The sequence below is a fragment of the Cnephaeus nilssonii genome, assembly GCF_951640355.1.
Source record: "Cnephaeus nilssonii genome assembly, chromosome: 1".
Taxonomy (NCBI): Eukaryota; Metazoa; Chordata; class Mammalia; order Chiroptera; family Vespertilionidae; genus Cnephaeus; species Cnephaeus nilssonii.
The window spans coordinates 91,590,768-91,608,459 of NC_137072.1; the positions used below are offsets into that span (position 1 = coordinate 91,590,768).

The 17,692-nt window shown below is 40.0% G+C and overlaps 1 protein-coding gene across 1 annotated transcript in view; it reads right to left on the reverse strand.

The window, feature by feature from the left end:
- The window catches only part of GRXCR1 (glutaredoxin and cysteine rich domain containing 1), a gene marked incomplete at both ends in the record, with an annotated part of 86,657 nt that overhangs the window by 32,228 nt on the left and 36,737 nt on the right, over window positions 1-17,692 (reverse strand). Inside the window, one exon of the mRNA XM_079772925.1 lies at window positions 12,706-12,948. Coding sequence (XP_079629051.1) covers window positions 12,706-12,948 — 243 coding nt within the window. The remainder of the gene's footprint in view (window positions 1-12,705; window positions 12,949-17,692) is intronic.

Below are 17,692 nucleotides of genomic sequence, written 5' to 3' on the forward strand. Positions count from 1 at the left end.
TATATCTGAGCACAGCCCACAAATTATCCCATTAACTGGCTCCAGCAACCTTTCCAATTTCATTTCCCCCAGTTTCTATATACATTTGATAGATGATCTCCAATAATGGCCACCATCACTTCCTCCTCTTCCTGTAGACATATGTCACTTCACTGATCAAGAGGTGGGGTCTAATCCTTTACTTTGTATCTGGGCTTCTGATTTGTCTTGATCAATAGGTAGTGTGAGAAATTATATTCTAGAACTCATGAGTGGCCTTTCTCTTATTTAATACTAGAGGCCCGGTGCATGAATTTGTGCACGGGTGGGGTCCCTCAGGCTGGCCAGAGATCTGGCCAGCGATTGGGGCAGATTGGAGTGGCCAGCCAGGGGGAGGGACTGCGGGAAGTTGGCCTTCCGCAGAAGGTTGGCTCCTATATTGAGCATCTGTCTGGTGGTCAGTGTGCATCATAGCTACCAGCAGGTCATCCAGTAGTCCCATAGTCAGGTCATAATGGTTGCTTAGGCTTTTATATATATAGATATTTTGTTATATTATGAGAGCTCTCTGGTAGTGGAAAGGATTATGAAATAATAAAATTCTATGAGCTCAAGAAGTCTTTTAGGATAACTCAATTTTTCAGTGATCTTTTTCTCAGCTGATATTCTATAGCACTAACAATCTGGGGGGGGGGAAATTTTGGCACACAGGACTCCATATATACTCTTGTCTTTTCAGTACTACTGCAAGTTTCTGGCATGCAAACCTCGCAGCTTATATTGCTGTTAAATCCTCCAAAAGGCCTGACACAGTGCATAATAGATTCCCATTCATTTATTAATTGATCAGTTCAAAAATATTAAACTAGTGGCTGGCTGGTTTAGCTCTCAATTGGTTAGAGCATTGGCCCAGGGCGGGTTTGATTTCAGGTCAGAGCACATGCCCAGGTTGTGGGTTTGACCCTGGTAAGAGGGATGGCACAATGGGAGGCAACTAACTGATAGATGTTTCTCTGCATTAATCTCTCTCTCTCTCTCTCTCTCTCTCTCTCTCTCTCTCTCTCTCTCTCTCCTCCTCACTCTAAAATCAGTTTTTAAAGATCCAATTTCCTAATAATTTATTATACTATGCATTGTAAGACATGTTATAATATATGATTTTGAACATAGGACACAAGTGACCTTGAAAGAATATTTATTGTGAATAATCTCCCTTTAACCTGAGTTCTGCACTATCAAAGTGAATGAGTGGCCTGGAGTTAGCAGTCTTCAGGTAAAATCAAAATTGTTATTTTTATTGTATTCTCTGCTTGAGAAAGAACTGAGATTTGGTGTCATTCTGCATCAGTGCTCTCAGCCAGTGACAGCATGAAATTGATTTCTCATTTTGACGTATAAAAATCTGAAAATGTAGATCTTGCCCTTTTTACACCAGAGACAAAACACAGTAGGCAGAGTGGAGCCAGGATTCTCAGCAAGCATTCCCATAATTAGGATAGCCCTTTCCAACACCCAGGTCCTTCAAACCCCCTTCTCATGTTTGAACTCTCTTGACTCACTCAAGGGGAAAACAAAGGACTCAAGCTCAAGCTCAAGTCATTTCAAGCTCCAAAGCACAGAATACTCCAAAAAAAATGTGACATCTGAGGACTCCAATGGGAAGAACAAGGAGAAACTCTCAGGCCCTGGGACCCTCGGTGGACCCGAAGGCCTTTGGGGTCTTTGATATGGCAGCCACGATGAAAGACAGACAGCAGGGACCTGAAAACAATCAGCAAGGAGCTAAGCTGCGTGTCAGAGCAGGCTCATAACTTTTTCCTTTGGTACTAACATTTTAAAGAGATCTAAGTTGACCTGTTCTTCTTTCAGAAAGAAACTCAGTTATTCCCTAGAGTTCTTTACCCTGCATTTCATCAGCTAACTCTTTCTCAGAACTGAACTGAACCCCACCTCATGAGAAAGACTCAGAGATGTCCACACGTTAGGCCAGCACCAGATTCCTCTCTAGAAATCTCTTATGCGGGGGACACATGTGGCATGGAATTAAGGGCTCATTCCCTCCACTTCTTAATGGAGTCTAACTCATGTCACAGAGCACAGCTCAAATGCTGCCTCCTTTGTAGGACCTGCTGTCATTGCCCTGATTGAAATGCCTCTTCCTTCTAAATGAACTTTGGTTTACCATAAACTTAGTACATAGCACAACTAGTTCAGAGTGATATAGTTTGTATCCATACTCACCCCACTCCCTCACCCCACACACCTTTTAAATTGTGAGCCTAGATTCGGATTCTAGAGATTTGAAATCTTTGAGTTCCTAGACTATTTTCCGATGCTTTGAACACAGAGGCTGCTCCATGATTGTTCCTCCTGGGCCCTCCAAGGTGACTATTTTTTACAAAGGTCTGGAGGCTGTACAAAGACACATACACAGTCCTGCGCCATCTGATTGTGGATCACCATCCACACTGTATTTTAGCAATATGGCCCACGTTCCAAAGAAATTCAAATAACATAAAATAGCTGAAAAGAACTTTAGACATTTCTTTCTGTGTTTCCCAAGTCTTTTAACTGAACTTTTCGGTTTATTTCAAGTCATTCAAGGGAAACCGTATGTGGAATACAAGAAAGTGTGTGGATCAGCAGTGTTGTTTGGCATTTGGAGAATAGATTGACTGACATCCCTCCTGTTCACACTACCCACCAGGTGCCCCTAAGGAAAGGTCGAAGGAACCTCTAGGGGACCACAAAGAACTATTTGAAAATCACTAATTCTGATTCAGCCTCCTCAGTCCCTCAAATGAACCACATGAGTCTTAGAGAGGTTCTGAAATTCACACAGAAAAGCTGAGTACTGGCTCCTGGGGACTGGATGTTATTGATTTTCTGCAAGACTGACCTCTGTTACACCCAAAGAAGAGGAGCCCCCCTCCCCACCATCAGCATTTCAGGGCTTGTTGCTGGACAGGTGGTTTGTTTCATTTTATCCATTATATTCATTCTCTGAATCTAATCCAGTGAATAAACACCATCAGGACAAAAACATATGGTCAGGTCTTTAGTTTAATTTTTTGTTTTTGGAGAGACGGGCATCTTGGGATGAGTTAAACCAAACTGGGAGTCCAAGGAGTGATTAAAAACAAAACAAAACCACAACACAATGTATCATAATTCCACCTGGCAGAAGGCGGCCTGCCACTTGGCTCGGGAGCTATTTACTTTGTCAAATCCCCCTGTGAGATGTTTGCGCAGTTGTAATTATATATAATATCATGGTAACAAACTAGATGTTTATAGAAAAATAGGTCCTAAGGGCCAGAAACTCTCAGAGAATATATATGCACTTTTCCTTTTATTTTTTTTCCCCCCAGTCAAAATGTAAATGGTATATGCATTTGATTCAGGATAAGCCTCCACATAATAAAATATTTATATATTTGTTTAAGGTTCTTGAATAGTCCATTTAAAATCATTCCCCTGATCTTTTTTATTTTCCTAAAAGGAAATATATATTGGAAATTTTGTTTATAATCTATTTATTTAAGACATTTAACTTAAATTGAGCACTAAAGAAAAGTGTATCATAAATGAGTTCATCCATTTTCCTTTATTCTCCTATTTAATATATTTTCTTATATTGTGAGAGCCCTCTGGTGGTGGAAAGGATACTAAACCTGTATGCTCACAAGAACAGAAATAGAGTTCATTACAAACCAAAGCTTTTCTTTCTTTTTTTTTTAACCAGTTATTTATTTTTATTTTTTGGAACAGTAGAAAGTTCTGATGCCTGAACTATGAAACTTGGCAAAATCATTGCTTTCATTACAAAAAAACTGTAAGAATCAGTAGTGAAATTTTCTCTTGTATGCAGTCAGCAACTATTTCCCAGTTTTTTCTTTTAAATATATTCATCTTAAATTAACAGTTTGGTATTTTCATTTTTTTATTTTTTTCTTTATTGATTAAGGTATTACATATGTGTCCTTATCCCCCATTGCTCCCACATCCCCCCTTACTCATGCCCTCACCCCCTGGTTGCTTTACTGAGATGCTGACTTTAAGTTCTATTAGAAATGGGTATGCTTATTAAAATTTCTATTAACTTTCACTATTATAGCATTTTAAATCAATTTATTTTTATGCATTTTCTAGGTTTAAAAAAAAGATCTCAAATGCTTACATTATGTCTTTAAATCCTAATAAGAAAACACTGATTACATGCAAGTACATTTTCTTTTCAATCAGATTGAGAATAGTTAGCAATTTACATCTAAATTGAAATATAGGCAAATTGACTCCTGGAGCCCTTTATTAAGTGGCACGTTCTATAGCCTCTTTTAACCTTTTGCACTCGGATGTTGAGTGTGACGGTTATTGAATGTATCAATAATTTTAAATATAAAAAAATCCAAATAAATAAGTTTGTATGAAAAGAAACTCCAGTTTTTTATTCTACTGCCGCGCTTTGTAAAATCTGGGGTATTTAAAAAATTAAATCCCGAGTAGAATAAAGCAAGCGAGTGCAAAGGGTTAACTGTGGCCAAGTTGCAAATAGACACAACTGATTTATACTTCACAGTGCCCAGGTACAAAGCACCAAATTTAAGACTCGGTTTTTGACATAGGATGCAAATCAGTAAACAATGGACCTACCAGACATTTAAAGTATCCTGCCATACAGAGAAATACACCAGACAAACTAGTAGTACCAAAGCCTTGAGCAAATGGGACAACAGATTTACATTTGTGAGAGGATGAAGCCAGGGTCAGGATATATATTGAGAAAAGTCTATGTGGGTGAAGTTGCTCCTTAGGCCTATAATTTAGAAATATGTAATGTCTGCATGCCTCCAAAGTTCCCTCTCTTTAATAGGCTCTGAGTTTTGGGGGTGAAAGTTGAATTGTGCATAAACAGGTTTTGAGGTACTTAATACTCTCGGGTTTTTCATGTCATGGAATTAACTCCAGCACCGAAATATGAGATGAAGAAACTATTGCTGCTTCATTTCTTCTGTGAGAATAAGGTGATAGCCAAACATATCTGTAAAGCTGAAGGCGATGATTTGGTCAATGGACCAAGGATGTCACAAGGTGTTACTAGTGACGCTACAGTATTATTAAAGGAACAAGGTGATGGTGTGTGACTCTGGAAATTTCAGGGAGATTTGGTACTTTGATTAGTTCCATACAGCTGGTCATTGAATGCCAAACTGTTCCACAAACAAATTTCATGGGCACATGGAATGTTAAAACGTAATTATCTGGACTGACTTTAGTAAAAGTATCCAGTCCTCCATGAAAAATATGAAAATGTCAGTGAGCACACCTGTCTCAGGCAAAAAGCCGTGACTAGATGATGTGAACGTTCTGCACTTTGGTAGACTGTGTGGTAATGGCCCCTAAGTTGTCCAGGCCTCATTGTATGGACACTCTCTACCACATGACGTTGGTGGTCCTCCCATCAAGACTTGAGTCTGTTCTCTCCACCTTGTATTTGGATCTGACCATGTGACCTGCTCTAGTCAATGGGACAAAAACAAACATGGAACAAGCAGAAACTTGAAAAGTGCTTGAGCGTTGGGCTTGCCCTCTTTCACTGCGAGAAACTCCTTTGCCACCATTTAACACATCCCAGATAATCTCCCAGAGAAGCCAGGTGGAGGAAATCCGAGGAGCCCTTTCCAGCTATGTAAGGCCATCCCGGACCACCCAGCTCTAGCCCACCCACCAGCAGACCACAGTGTACATGGCCTCAGACTCAGTATGACCAATTGTATGGTAAATATGCTTAAAGGAAATCTAGGCTCCATTATTAGAGGGATAGAGACCCTGTGCAGGGAGATAATCATCTAGAAGGCTGGCTCTAGCTTTGGGTGCTGCACTTAAAGACTGGAGTGTGTCCTAAGGAGTATAATTAGGATGTGGAAGATCAGAAAGCCTTGGGATAAGAGTACGAATCATGGGAACCATGGAGAATACATCATTTTTGTATATGAAGTTTTAGTTGTGAGGATGAGGAACCTGTTTTAATTTGCATTGCTCTAGGTAGAAGTACTAAGACCAACAGGTAAAGAAAGTCAGAGGCAGGCTTGTGCTCAACTGAGAAAGAACTTTCTAATAAAATAGATTGGCTTGAACAGTAGTGAGGATACTGTCACTAGATGTGTTCAAAGATTGTTCATCTTTGCCCAGGGATGTGGTAGAAAGGATTCTTTTGCTGAGAGGAGCATTAGATAAGTCGACCGCTAAGTTTCCTTTCAAATCCAATAGTCTGTGCTTCTGTGTGAAACTTCTATGAGCATCTATCTACATTTGTCTTTACAAAACCTAATAAAGTAAGTCTTCTGCAGTCTCATCTCAAGGGTTGTCCCACCAGTCTCTCAACTTAGTCTTGATCTGAGACTAAGGGGAGATGTTAGCTAAAGAATGTAAGAAATTAACTCCTTCACCCTAATTCCCCATACTTGGGCACACATGTTAAATTTATTAGCTTTGTTCTAGTAATAAATAGCAAATAAGATGTCAACTACTGGCGTAATGAAATGCTTTCTGAGTTGAATAAAGTAAAAGTGACTTACTATTAAAGGGAGAGAGAAATCAAAGTTTATATTATAAGGAAAAAGTGGACAAGGTATAGAGTTTCTTGTGCATAAGTTCTGTTTCATTTTAAGAGAAAAGAAATATATTGTTAATCTTTAAATCTCTTATGTTATAGATGTTCATTAATATATTTTAAATAGCATTGTTAATTAAAAGAATAACTTATCTGGTATTAAAACAAACAAATATAACACTATATAAATAATTATATTTACTATTCATGGAAAAGTGTCATGAATGGAGATGGAGTATCTCTAATATCCTACATATCAGCTCACATAAAACTTAATGCTATTTGACCTTGATACCTGCTTTCTATTAACAACAAAACCTCTCTCCAGAAGCTCAGATGCTGTAAAGCATCCTGCCCCCATGGATTAGACCACTTGGACATAGATGTCTGAGTGTAGTCTCATAATAATAGTCTACACCTTTCTCTTCTCATGAATGACTTATTGATCCAGCACTATCCTAATGCTGCTTTTTTCTCTCCATCTCTTTCCACCTATAGACCTTATATGTAAGCTTTCTCTAAAGCTCTTGCCTTAATAATATTAGCAAAGGGGTACTTAGTGTGTACCATCCTCCAGGAACTGTGAGTATTTATGCTTGATCTCATTTAATTCCTAAAATACCCAGGCATAGGTATTTTATTATGTTCATCTTGGAGAGATTAAATAACTTGTCCAACATACATACCAGTTAGACAAAGAACTCACTCTTGCTTCCAAACTCCTGCTTCCACTTTGCTCTGCTACTCTTACCTTCTGGAAGGCGTCCCTAAGATGGTAGATCCCACAGGATACAATGTAAATCTTGGCAATTGACTACCTATGAGGAAGAGAATGATGGAGTCCAAGAAAAGTGAGATCTTGAGTCTGAGTGACAAGGAGAATTGGGAGTCATTAATCAAAACCAGAGATTTGGAATAAGAAACTAATAAAGAAGAATCATTCTATGGTATTTTTTTAGTGTTGAGATAAAATATCTTCAAAAATTTAAAATACCCTATAAGATAGGAACTGTAAATAGACTTGAAGGCTGGAAAAAGATAAAGATAATAATGAATGTGAAAAAGAGGGAGCAGGAGATGACAATGGGATTCTTGTTTGGGGAAATTAGAGAACATTAAGAGCACTGGTTATGTGGCTCACAATAGAAAACCAGACAATATTAATTGGAATATTAGATAATGGACCTTGATATTACAACTCTGGTGTAGACGTCTTTGCTATGATTTTGTGATTTTCTCCAATAATGCCCTTGGTGTAAAAGAGGAGGAAATAGATGGAGAGGGTTGCAAAGGACTGAAAACAACCTTGGAAAATCAAGAGAGTTTATCCAGCAAGTGATGAAAGACTGGGTGTTATTATATTCCATCTAAGAAAAACCTGACTTTTTTCAATATATCAAGACCACAATTCCCAGCCTACTTTGCAACTAAAAGTGAACAATACAATGCAAATGGCAGTCGGGTGGGAATTCTGAAAAAGTTCTTTAAAAGGGAGCTCCTTTAGCACTTTTCTTTCTCATTCCCTTCCTGCCAGGACTGCAGGCATGAGGTCAAGAGTCTCAGCCACTATCCTGAACCGTCAGGAGACCTTGAAGAAAGAAGGCATGTGCTAAGAATGGCCGAGCTGTAAAAGAGAAAGTGGTCCTGGGTGATGCCATGCAACTTTAAACCTCTCTAGAGTATCTTCCTGTACTGTATTTTTAATGTGTGTGTGCGGGGATGGAGGGGGAGGTAAAACCCCTGGTTTTTCATGATTTGGGGTTTGTTGTTGTTTGTTTAGGAATTTTTTGTGGAAAAGGATCACTGTTATTCCAAAAATAATGTAATTCATAACTGCTACAGACATCCAGCCAATTTCACTTTATTTTGTTACTAGAGGCCCAGTGCACAAAATTCGTGCACGGGGTGGGGGGGTGTCCCTCAGCCTGGCCTGCCTCTCTCGCAATCTGGGACCCCTCAGGGAATGTCCAACTGCCAGTTTAGGCCCGATCCTGCAGGGATCGGGCCTAAACTGGCAGTCGGACATCCCTCTCACAATCCAGGACCGCTGGCTCTTAATGGCTCACCTACCTGCCTGATCACCTCTAACCACTCTGCCTGCCTGCTTGATTGCCCCTAACTGCTCACCTGCCTGCCTGATGATCGCCCCTAACCACTTGCCTGCCTGCCTGATCGCCCCTAACCACTCTGCCTTCCTGCCTCATCACCCCTAACCTCTCTTCCTGCCTGTCTGATCACCCCTAACCGCCTCTGCCTCGGCCCCTGTCACTGGGGCTTAGTCCGGAAGGATGTCCAGAATGACGTCCAGAAGGTCATTCGGCTGTCCGGTCTAATTAGCATTTTTATTATTATAGATACTGCCCAGAGGTAGGCTAACTGATGATTCATTTCAATAAACAATGATTTTTAGAGGATTGCTTTTATGAATTTGAACTTTAGGTAGCACAATGAACTATGATGTCTGAGTGGCAAGAAATACATGAGGTAAGATCTATGGTTTCTTAAATTTATTATCATGACAGCTTTACCAAGCTGTGTAGGAAAGGGGAATCCAAGCAGAGCCTGGTGGACTCCCTGAGTTGAGTAAACATGCCTTAGAGAAGGTTTGCAAGTGGTCCCTAGACACGTATTAAGTGTCTGTAAGTCTGTAAACTAGCTATACTTAGTAAGGATTCCTGCATTCTTAATGGAATAAACAGTACTTCAATTCTAGACATAGTATTATCAGTCACACCTCAATATCAGCTAATTTAAGGGACCTACTTAAATCAACAGGCCTTCTATTCTTCTCTCTCCTACCAAAGTCCCCACATAGGTTCATTCTATTTGTTTTATGGCTCAGTTCCAGTGTGTGTTTTGTGGATTTCCACTGTAGAGTTTTATGGTTGGTCCAGAATCAAAAACTAATCTATTTCTTACTGCAATTTCTAAGATAATTTCTTTCTAAACTTTCAGAACATAATCTTGTGTAAAGAAGATTTTCTGGTGCCAAAAGAATAGGACAACTGCCCTAAGTAAGTTCCAAGTTGAACTTGCTCCCACCTGCTATGTCCTACCCCCCTCCCGCCCCCAGACCCCATTCCCAAACAATGGAGCATCCTAGGGCAGTATAAATTTGTTTTCTAAAGTAATTTCTTTCCCTTGACAATTGCATTGCTTTTATCTTTAGTTTTTAGTTTGGCTGGGAAAGAGAGTCCTCAGGAGAAAAGAACTCAACATCCTTGTCAATTCTTCTGTTCCTGCCCATTGAACTCTGTTGTCTTCTCTTCCATGAAGGTAACTGAATTCCTTTGGCGCCACCCACCTGGGTGGGGTGGCTATGATAACAGGAAAAAAGGGAGCTGCAAAGTGTTCTCCTTCTCTCCGCAACCCACCTCATTGTCACACAGTCTGCCTCCAGGTGCCTCTGTTTCCGTCTAACTCATTCTCTGGCTCCTTCTGTCACTCTATTTCTCTCTCTCCCTCCTTACAGAAAGTTGTATTATGCAGATGATTCACACAGCTTAATTTTTCTCACTCATCTAAATTTAAATGAAACCAAATGGTTTCATGTGACTGTTTAAAACATCACAGTTATAAATTACCAACAGTTGGAAATTACCAACATCGGCTTCTTTTTCTCCCTAAAAAATTATGTTTCTCCACATGCCCAAACCCAGCAGAGGGCATCCTTCCATCTCAGATGCGTGAACACTGCAGCAAAAAGGCTCTGCAATGCCAGCAGTGTCTTCCATTGACAACTATGCGCTGTGATTCAAGTAAAGAGGCTCTTGGAGGAAGGGAATTTGTTATACAAGTTATTCTGGAGTGTCTACCTCCATTTTGAGTTATAGATTTAGAAATAATTCTCCTTTTGTGAGGGAAAAAAATATCTGTCTCTGGCCTCTCTCCAAGTTTGGAGCATTATGCTGCAAATTTCAGAAGCAACAAGGTAGCACCTGTGAGATCCTTCCTCCTCTAGGCTTCTAGGTGTGAAAATAAAGTGATGGCAGAGCAAAAGCGCCCCACCCCCCTTTGTGGCACTCTTTTTCTATTCCCCAAACTAAAAGACAAGCAGAAAAGGTGACCCAGGCTGTTAGATTGTCTCAGAGGCTGGAAGAGGAGAAGCATGGGCCAGAGCAGTGCAACAGGCGTGGCCGCCCTTGTACCTGTGTAAGCAGGCGGTCGCACGCTAAGTTTCATTGTGCAGTTTCACAGAATCTTAAGTTCCACAATGAGAAATATCCTACGTTGTCAGAAGAGTTTTTCCTGGGTTAAAAGGCAAATGCCCACAGCCCTTATCAGTGAGTTGCTCCCTGGTGTAGGTGAGTTTATCAGCTTATTTCCTTATGGAAGAATGTCTTCAGGAGAGAAGGAAAGATTTTGAGGAGATGAGAGAGCATCATTGACACATCCATTCAACATCTGTTTTTGAGACTTTGTGCCAAGCCCTGTCGTTGGTGCTAAGAAGGCATCAGCAACCAGTTCAAGATCCTCTCCTTGAGGTCATGTACCAAAGAACAAGGTTCTAAGGGGTTGGACAGACCTAACCTTGAGTCTGGCCCTGCCATTTACCAGCTCTGTATGTGACTTGGTACACAGGACTTAATGTTCTCTTTTGCAAAACAGAAGTAATAACTGTTAATATTTATTGAAAATATAACTTTGTTCCATTCCAATGGAACTTAGTTCCAGGCACAGGAACTAAATATATCTATCATAAAATCTCCACAATTAGCCAATGAGAGTAGTTCTATTATCATTCTAATTTTATAAATGAGGAAAGTGAGGCACAAAGTGATTTACAAATTGCCCAGAATGACATGGAAGCCTCGGAGCAGGACTCTGAAACAAGGCTGGCTGATTCCGGGGCCTCTTAACCAGTATGCCAGAGCATTGATTTCCAAGGCTGTGGGAGGACTGGATCAGAAGGCACGTGTAACATTGACAGCACAGTTTAGCATTGTTCTTAGTATTATCGTTATGATATGTCATGATTATCACCACCATTGTTACAGCTTTAGAGACCTAAGGGTCTATATTGAAATAGCATACATGAGGTTCGATACTTCAAATCAAAATTCCTCTGCTTGGGAATGCAGTCTGTCCCAGCTCTGAAACTCAGGTGGCATAATGTCATAGCTATTGAGTCAGGGCTTCCTGCGTTTATCTTTCCATAAGATGACAGGCTGCCTCGAATAACTATGGCTCCAGACAGGAGATCAGAACACAGGTTCCCTATAAGAATATGACAAGAATATGAGATTCCCTGTAACAAAACCTAAGTATTTTCTGCTCCGGTTTTTTTATTTTTCCTAAACTCCCCTGAAAGTTGAAGTTTAAGACCAGATGCAAAACAAAACCTAAATCCAAGTATTTGTCTGTCCTTTGACAGTCCCTCTTTGTTCTCTGAGAGATCCTGTAGTCAGCCCCCCTCCCCCTCTCTTTGCTCCCAGTTTTCCAAAGTGCGCTCTCCAGCGCCCTCTCCTGGCCTTCTCACAGATTAAGCATGTCCGTAGATCAATGGGAGTTATGCTAACTGTATTACTCAAAAAGAAATGAAGCAGACATGCTTTCTTGTTGCTCTGGGAGTTCTCTCTGCTTGTTGTAAGCCTGAATTTGTGTCTCATGCTGCCGCATTACCAAAATCAAGAATAATTTTAAACAAGCAGATAAAATTCTGGCTCCAGGCCCCATTTCTTATTGATTTCATTTCAGGACTGTCATCTTAAGTTCCTTAGGTAGGAAACTGAGTGCTGGGTAATGAATGGGGTATAAGAGAATTCACAAATATATATCTTACAAGTAATCCATTTTTCTTGCCTCTACCAAAAAAATAGTTTTTAATACCTCATGTCGAGCTTCATAACACAAAACTCAAGTCCACTGAACATTTAAAAAATGTATCCTATTAAAAAAGGAAATTTCATGCTGATTTTATCTCACTGTGCTTCTGCAGAGATGAACTCCGTTGAACACATACCAGTACAATTGTTTGGGACAGTTTGATTCCCTTTGGTCTGAACTTGAAAAACAGCAAGTGTCCTAGTGATTATGTTGCAAGTGACCTTGTCATAGGCTTACAGATCTCTATCAATACCAGTTGGGTTTGATAAAAATAAGATTTTCCTTACCCCAAGATAATGGCCATCGATGAACACGACAGGGAGGGAGGGAGCTTCAGAAACCCGTCGACAGCGCTCATCTAACTCTTTTCCATAGTCTCCATTCAGAGCTATGTTTTTCTCTTCAAATTTTACTCGATGGTTTTGGAAGATCTTTCTAACCAGTTCACATCTTTCAAAGGTTGTCCGCACCACCCGAAGGCAAGTGGTATAAATCACCACACGGTCAAATTCTAAATCCGTTGATGGTTGCTAAAGGGAAAACATTGTAGTGTAAATACATTTGCATTTACTTTCTTCCGTTTTATTTTAAGACAATTAATTTTAAGACAATTAGGTTTTAGCAAGTGTCTTATATATTAAGGGCATGCAATACAAGTTGAATAAACGCTGTATTTGTCAATTCTCAGACATGACTTTTTAAGTTAAAACATCTGTAATTGAGATGGAGATAGCAATCAACATAATTTAAATGACCTAATTTAATTGACAGTATTTATGCTGTTCTCAGTGGCACATCGAATGATGGCATATCTTAAAACTGATGATGTCTTACTTGGCATACCATGTGGTGAAATAAGGACTGGTTGAATTATTTTTCTCATGTTTTGTAGACATTGTTAAATTACTATATCTGCCTCTTAAACTCAAAGTAAAATATGGAACAAAATAGGTTAGCATTTAACCATTTGAAAATTCTCTTACTAATCAATTTACCAAATTTCATAGTCCTTTGCACCACAATTTCCTGAGAATAACAAGACCTATGTCATAAGATTTTTCCGAGGTTTAAATAGCACAACACATGGGCATGAGATCTGTTGAGTAACAGGTCTCCAGTGTGCAGTGAGAAGGCTCTGCCACAAGGAATGAAAGACTGAGTAACTCAGGGGGAGTGCATAGAAATCAACAGCCAAATGGGGAGTGGGTCAAAGCCAGGCGTGATGGGAAACAAAGAAACAGGTACACTGCACCTAGCCAGTGTGGCTCAGATGGTTGAGCTTTGTCCCATGTACTAGGAGGTGACTGGTTCGATTCTTAATCAGGGCACATGGCTGGATTGTGGGCTTGATCCCCAATGGGGGGCATTCAGGAGGCAGCCAATCAATGTTTCTCTCCCATCCTCTCTCTGAAATCATATTAAAAAAAAAAAAAAAACAGGTACACTGCAATGGAGGCAAGCAACTCTCACAACAAAGGAGAAGTCTCCTTCTATGAGAATTGCTTTTCAACAGATCCTGCTACATCAGAAATCAGGGACTGTATTCCCGGGAAACCCTGCCCAGCATTGCTCAGACCATACCAGGTCGGTCCTGACATCGTCAGGAAAGATCCGTTTCCTCCTTATCACAGTGCTACTTGCAGGAGACTGAACAGAGTATGGCTGCACCATGAGACAAGGGACATGGGAGTCTTCACAGGGCTCCAGTTGTTGAAACACAACCACACAATTTGTAAACCCAGGTGAAGTCCAAACGCTGAATAGAAACTGTTCCAGCCAGCTAAACACCAGAATCAGAAGGTAGGATACTAAGCTCCACCATTTTGGGTTCAAAGAAATCAGAACACTCTGCTGGATACATATGTACCGATAGTTCTAAAAAGGTCCAAAGTCATGAAGATGGCAACGTAATGTTCTCCACCTCACCGAAAGAGAGGACATCTTTCTTTCCTGATGACCAAGTTTGTTAACGATGAAAGAGTCATTTCTTCCCTCAATAAGAGTTTAGAGGCTCCATTGAAAACCCAGAGAAAATTGGAGTGGACAAGCAGGTGTCATAAATTCTCAGACAGGTCAGGACTAAGGAAGATAGTAGTGAGAGGCAAGGAGAGTGTCACATGAAAGAGAAAAATGTTACTCTGCTTCAGGCAAGCTTCAGGCTTGCAGGCATGTTATTCACTGTTTTAAGACATGATTATTTTAAATAGATGCTTGAAACATGGATTTTTATAGTAAATGTTCTTCTTTCTAAATTTTAGTACCTCATTAAAACTTGAGCCCAGGTAGACTCATCTATCTGAAGGCTGAATTTGGCCTAAAAACTGCTCATCTCTTAACACTGGGGTCAAAACAGCATCTGATATACCTGGACTCTGCCACTGGCCATCTGTGTGTCTTTTAGAAGCTAATGAACTAATAAGTCTTAGGTGTTGTTGTTTTTTTAATCTGTACAATGTTATAATAGCAACAGCTACCTAACAGTCAGCTGAGAACATAAAGTAAGCAAGAATATGAAAACAATTAGTATGAGGCTTAAAATATAGTACTGTCCTAAGTGCAAAAATGCTACTAGACATTGTGAAATCTTTAAGATTAAAACCACACAAAAAAATAAGTCAGTGGAAAAATCAGGGTAATAAATGAGAAGACAAGGAGATTACCACTATGCTTTAGATCAGTGGTTGGCAAACTCATTAGTCAACAGAGCCAAAAATCAACAGTACAACGATTGAAATTTCTTTTGAGAGCCAAATTTGTTAAACTTAAACTTCTTCTACTGCCACTTCTTCAAAATAGACTCGCCCAGGCCATGGTATTTTGTGGAAGAGCCACACTCAAGGAGCCAAAGAGCCGCATGTGGCTCGCGAGCCGTGGTTTGCCGACCACTGCTTTAGATGATCAAGCACTGATCTTCAAAGTCAGCAACCAAACCCCCATGAGCCTATTGCTCCTGTTCACATTCACATTCTGAGCAAGCCTGGAATGAGGGAACTCGCTGTAAATGCTGAGGCTTTTGGGAGAGCACTAAAATTCTCTTTTTCCTGTTATTATTGGAGTAATTATGCATTGTTCTTCTGGCTGCAAAGGCTGCATTTAACTGCAAATGGTCTTCCCAAAATGTTCCACTTTTTTTCAATAGCTACATGTAATTTTAAAAATATTTGATCAGAAATGCATTTGCCCCATGTGTAGAAGTGGGAAAGTTTGAGATTGGACCTCTTTGCTGACACATTAACCAACTCACATAGGATGCTCTCTACGCAGACATTAAACAATAGGTACCACCCTCCTGTGTGTCTCTGAGAGTCGTGCATTTAAAAACTAGTAATGAGATACACCCCTATCAGGTGGTCACGTTGGATGCTATCTGATGCAAAGGATAACAAAAATATCCTTGCATCTGCTGTTGAGGATGAGCTCTGTCTGGAATGAGTGGATCTCCTAGAGTGATATTAGATATTAGAATAAACTGGGAGCTTTTACAAATCCCCAAAGCCCACACCAAGCACACGCCAATTGAATTAGAATCTCCAGGGTTGGGACCGCAGAGCAGAGAATTTTTTTAAAGCTCCTGAGGTGATTCTAATGGCAACCCACATTCTAGATCTAGTTAGTTACCAGTGGAAATACAGAATCATAGTCTGCACCCACATCTACTGAATCTGAATCTGCATTTTAACAAGTTTTCTGGAAACTTAGATCCACGTGACATTTTGAGGAGCTCCAGTGCAATCACCTAGGCAGTTTGACTTGCCAGAGAATCAGGGATTATATCCCTTTAAGATAACTGCTAGTCATTCTTTCAGTTATTAGAGCAATTCATTTGCCAAACATGGTGCTGGACACTAGATACATAATGGTGGCCAAAGAATATAATTCCCTAACAACATAGAACAAAAGTAATAAAAAAGATACTCAAAAGTTACATTAACAAATATAAAACAACAAACTGTTAAATGTTGTTAAGAAAACGCACACAATGTTAGGAGAGGCTATTGCAGGAGTGCCTTCTCTTATCTTACAGGTTGAGAAAGGGTCTCCTGATATTTGAATACTGATTGGAAGTATAAGAAGGATTTGACAGAGAAATTACCTAGGTAGAGAGCATGGGGGAAAGTATATGTGAGGGCAAAGATCTTGACTGGGAGGCAGGTGGCATGTTGAGATTCTGAAATAAGGTCTTTTGCTGAAACAGAGAGAGTTATAATAGTACTCAATGATTCTGGACAGGTGCGCAGGGTCAATATCATGTTGTACTTTATAGCCACTGTGAAGATGTAAGGCCTGTCTTCTAAGAGCAATGAGAAGTCCCTGAGGCTTTTAAGGAGGATGGGAGGGACTTACATTTTAAAAAGGGAAGTGAAGCAAGGCCAGTGTGGAGAGTTGCACAGAACATGCGCTGTGCAAACCTCGGGAGGGTCATTGGTAGCAGAGGCTAAATGAGCTATGCCTTCAGGGTTGTATAGTCCACAGCTGGAGCACAATACAATGCACAGTCTCATTCCCAATTCCCTCGGTCTTGGAACTGAGATTGAACACAGGGTAAATTCAGGTAAGAGATATGGGTACCCATTAGAATAGGCTATTAAGTAAAATGTTCTAAAATCATCTGATTGCACAACTTTTGGGATGACTTGGAAGGAGATCTTCTTAAAGGTAAAGGTAGGCTGAATGATTTCTCAAGGTCCTTTCCAGTTTTATAGTATGAATTTTCAATGATACTGTCTTTGGTCATTAAAAAAAAAATCCTCTCCTACATTTGTTTCATTTTCTTTCCTTCAACAGACGTGTAAAGCATCTGCCTGATTCTAAAAATAGCATCTCAGCGGTTAGCTGTCCCTCTTCTCCCTTGCTGAGGGTTACCATGGGAATAGCGTAATGAAGGAGGAAGCGTCTGAGACAGCAGGATTTGTAGCCTGCTCGTTCAGAGAGCTGACCTAGATGCTAATAAAAGCAGGCTATGTCTTCCTTTCCATTGATTAAAAAGATGAATCTTGGTGCCCGCTAAGCACTGGAAATATCAGGGGCATCACTTTGTAAGGTGTGTGATTTGCTAACCACTATTGCTGTACAAGTGAAATGAGTGCAAAATAATATTGAATACAAACTGTAATTTAAAAATTTAAATACAAAATTTATTTTAAAAATGTGAATCTTTTTTTCCTTTTTTTTATTGTATTACAAATAGTAGTACAGATGTCTCCTTTTTTTTTCCAATTGACCTTCCCCCAGCCTCCCCTACCTCCCCTAATTATGAATCCTAGTGGTGCCCTG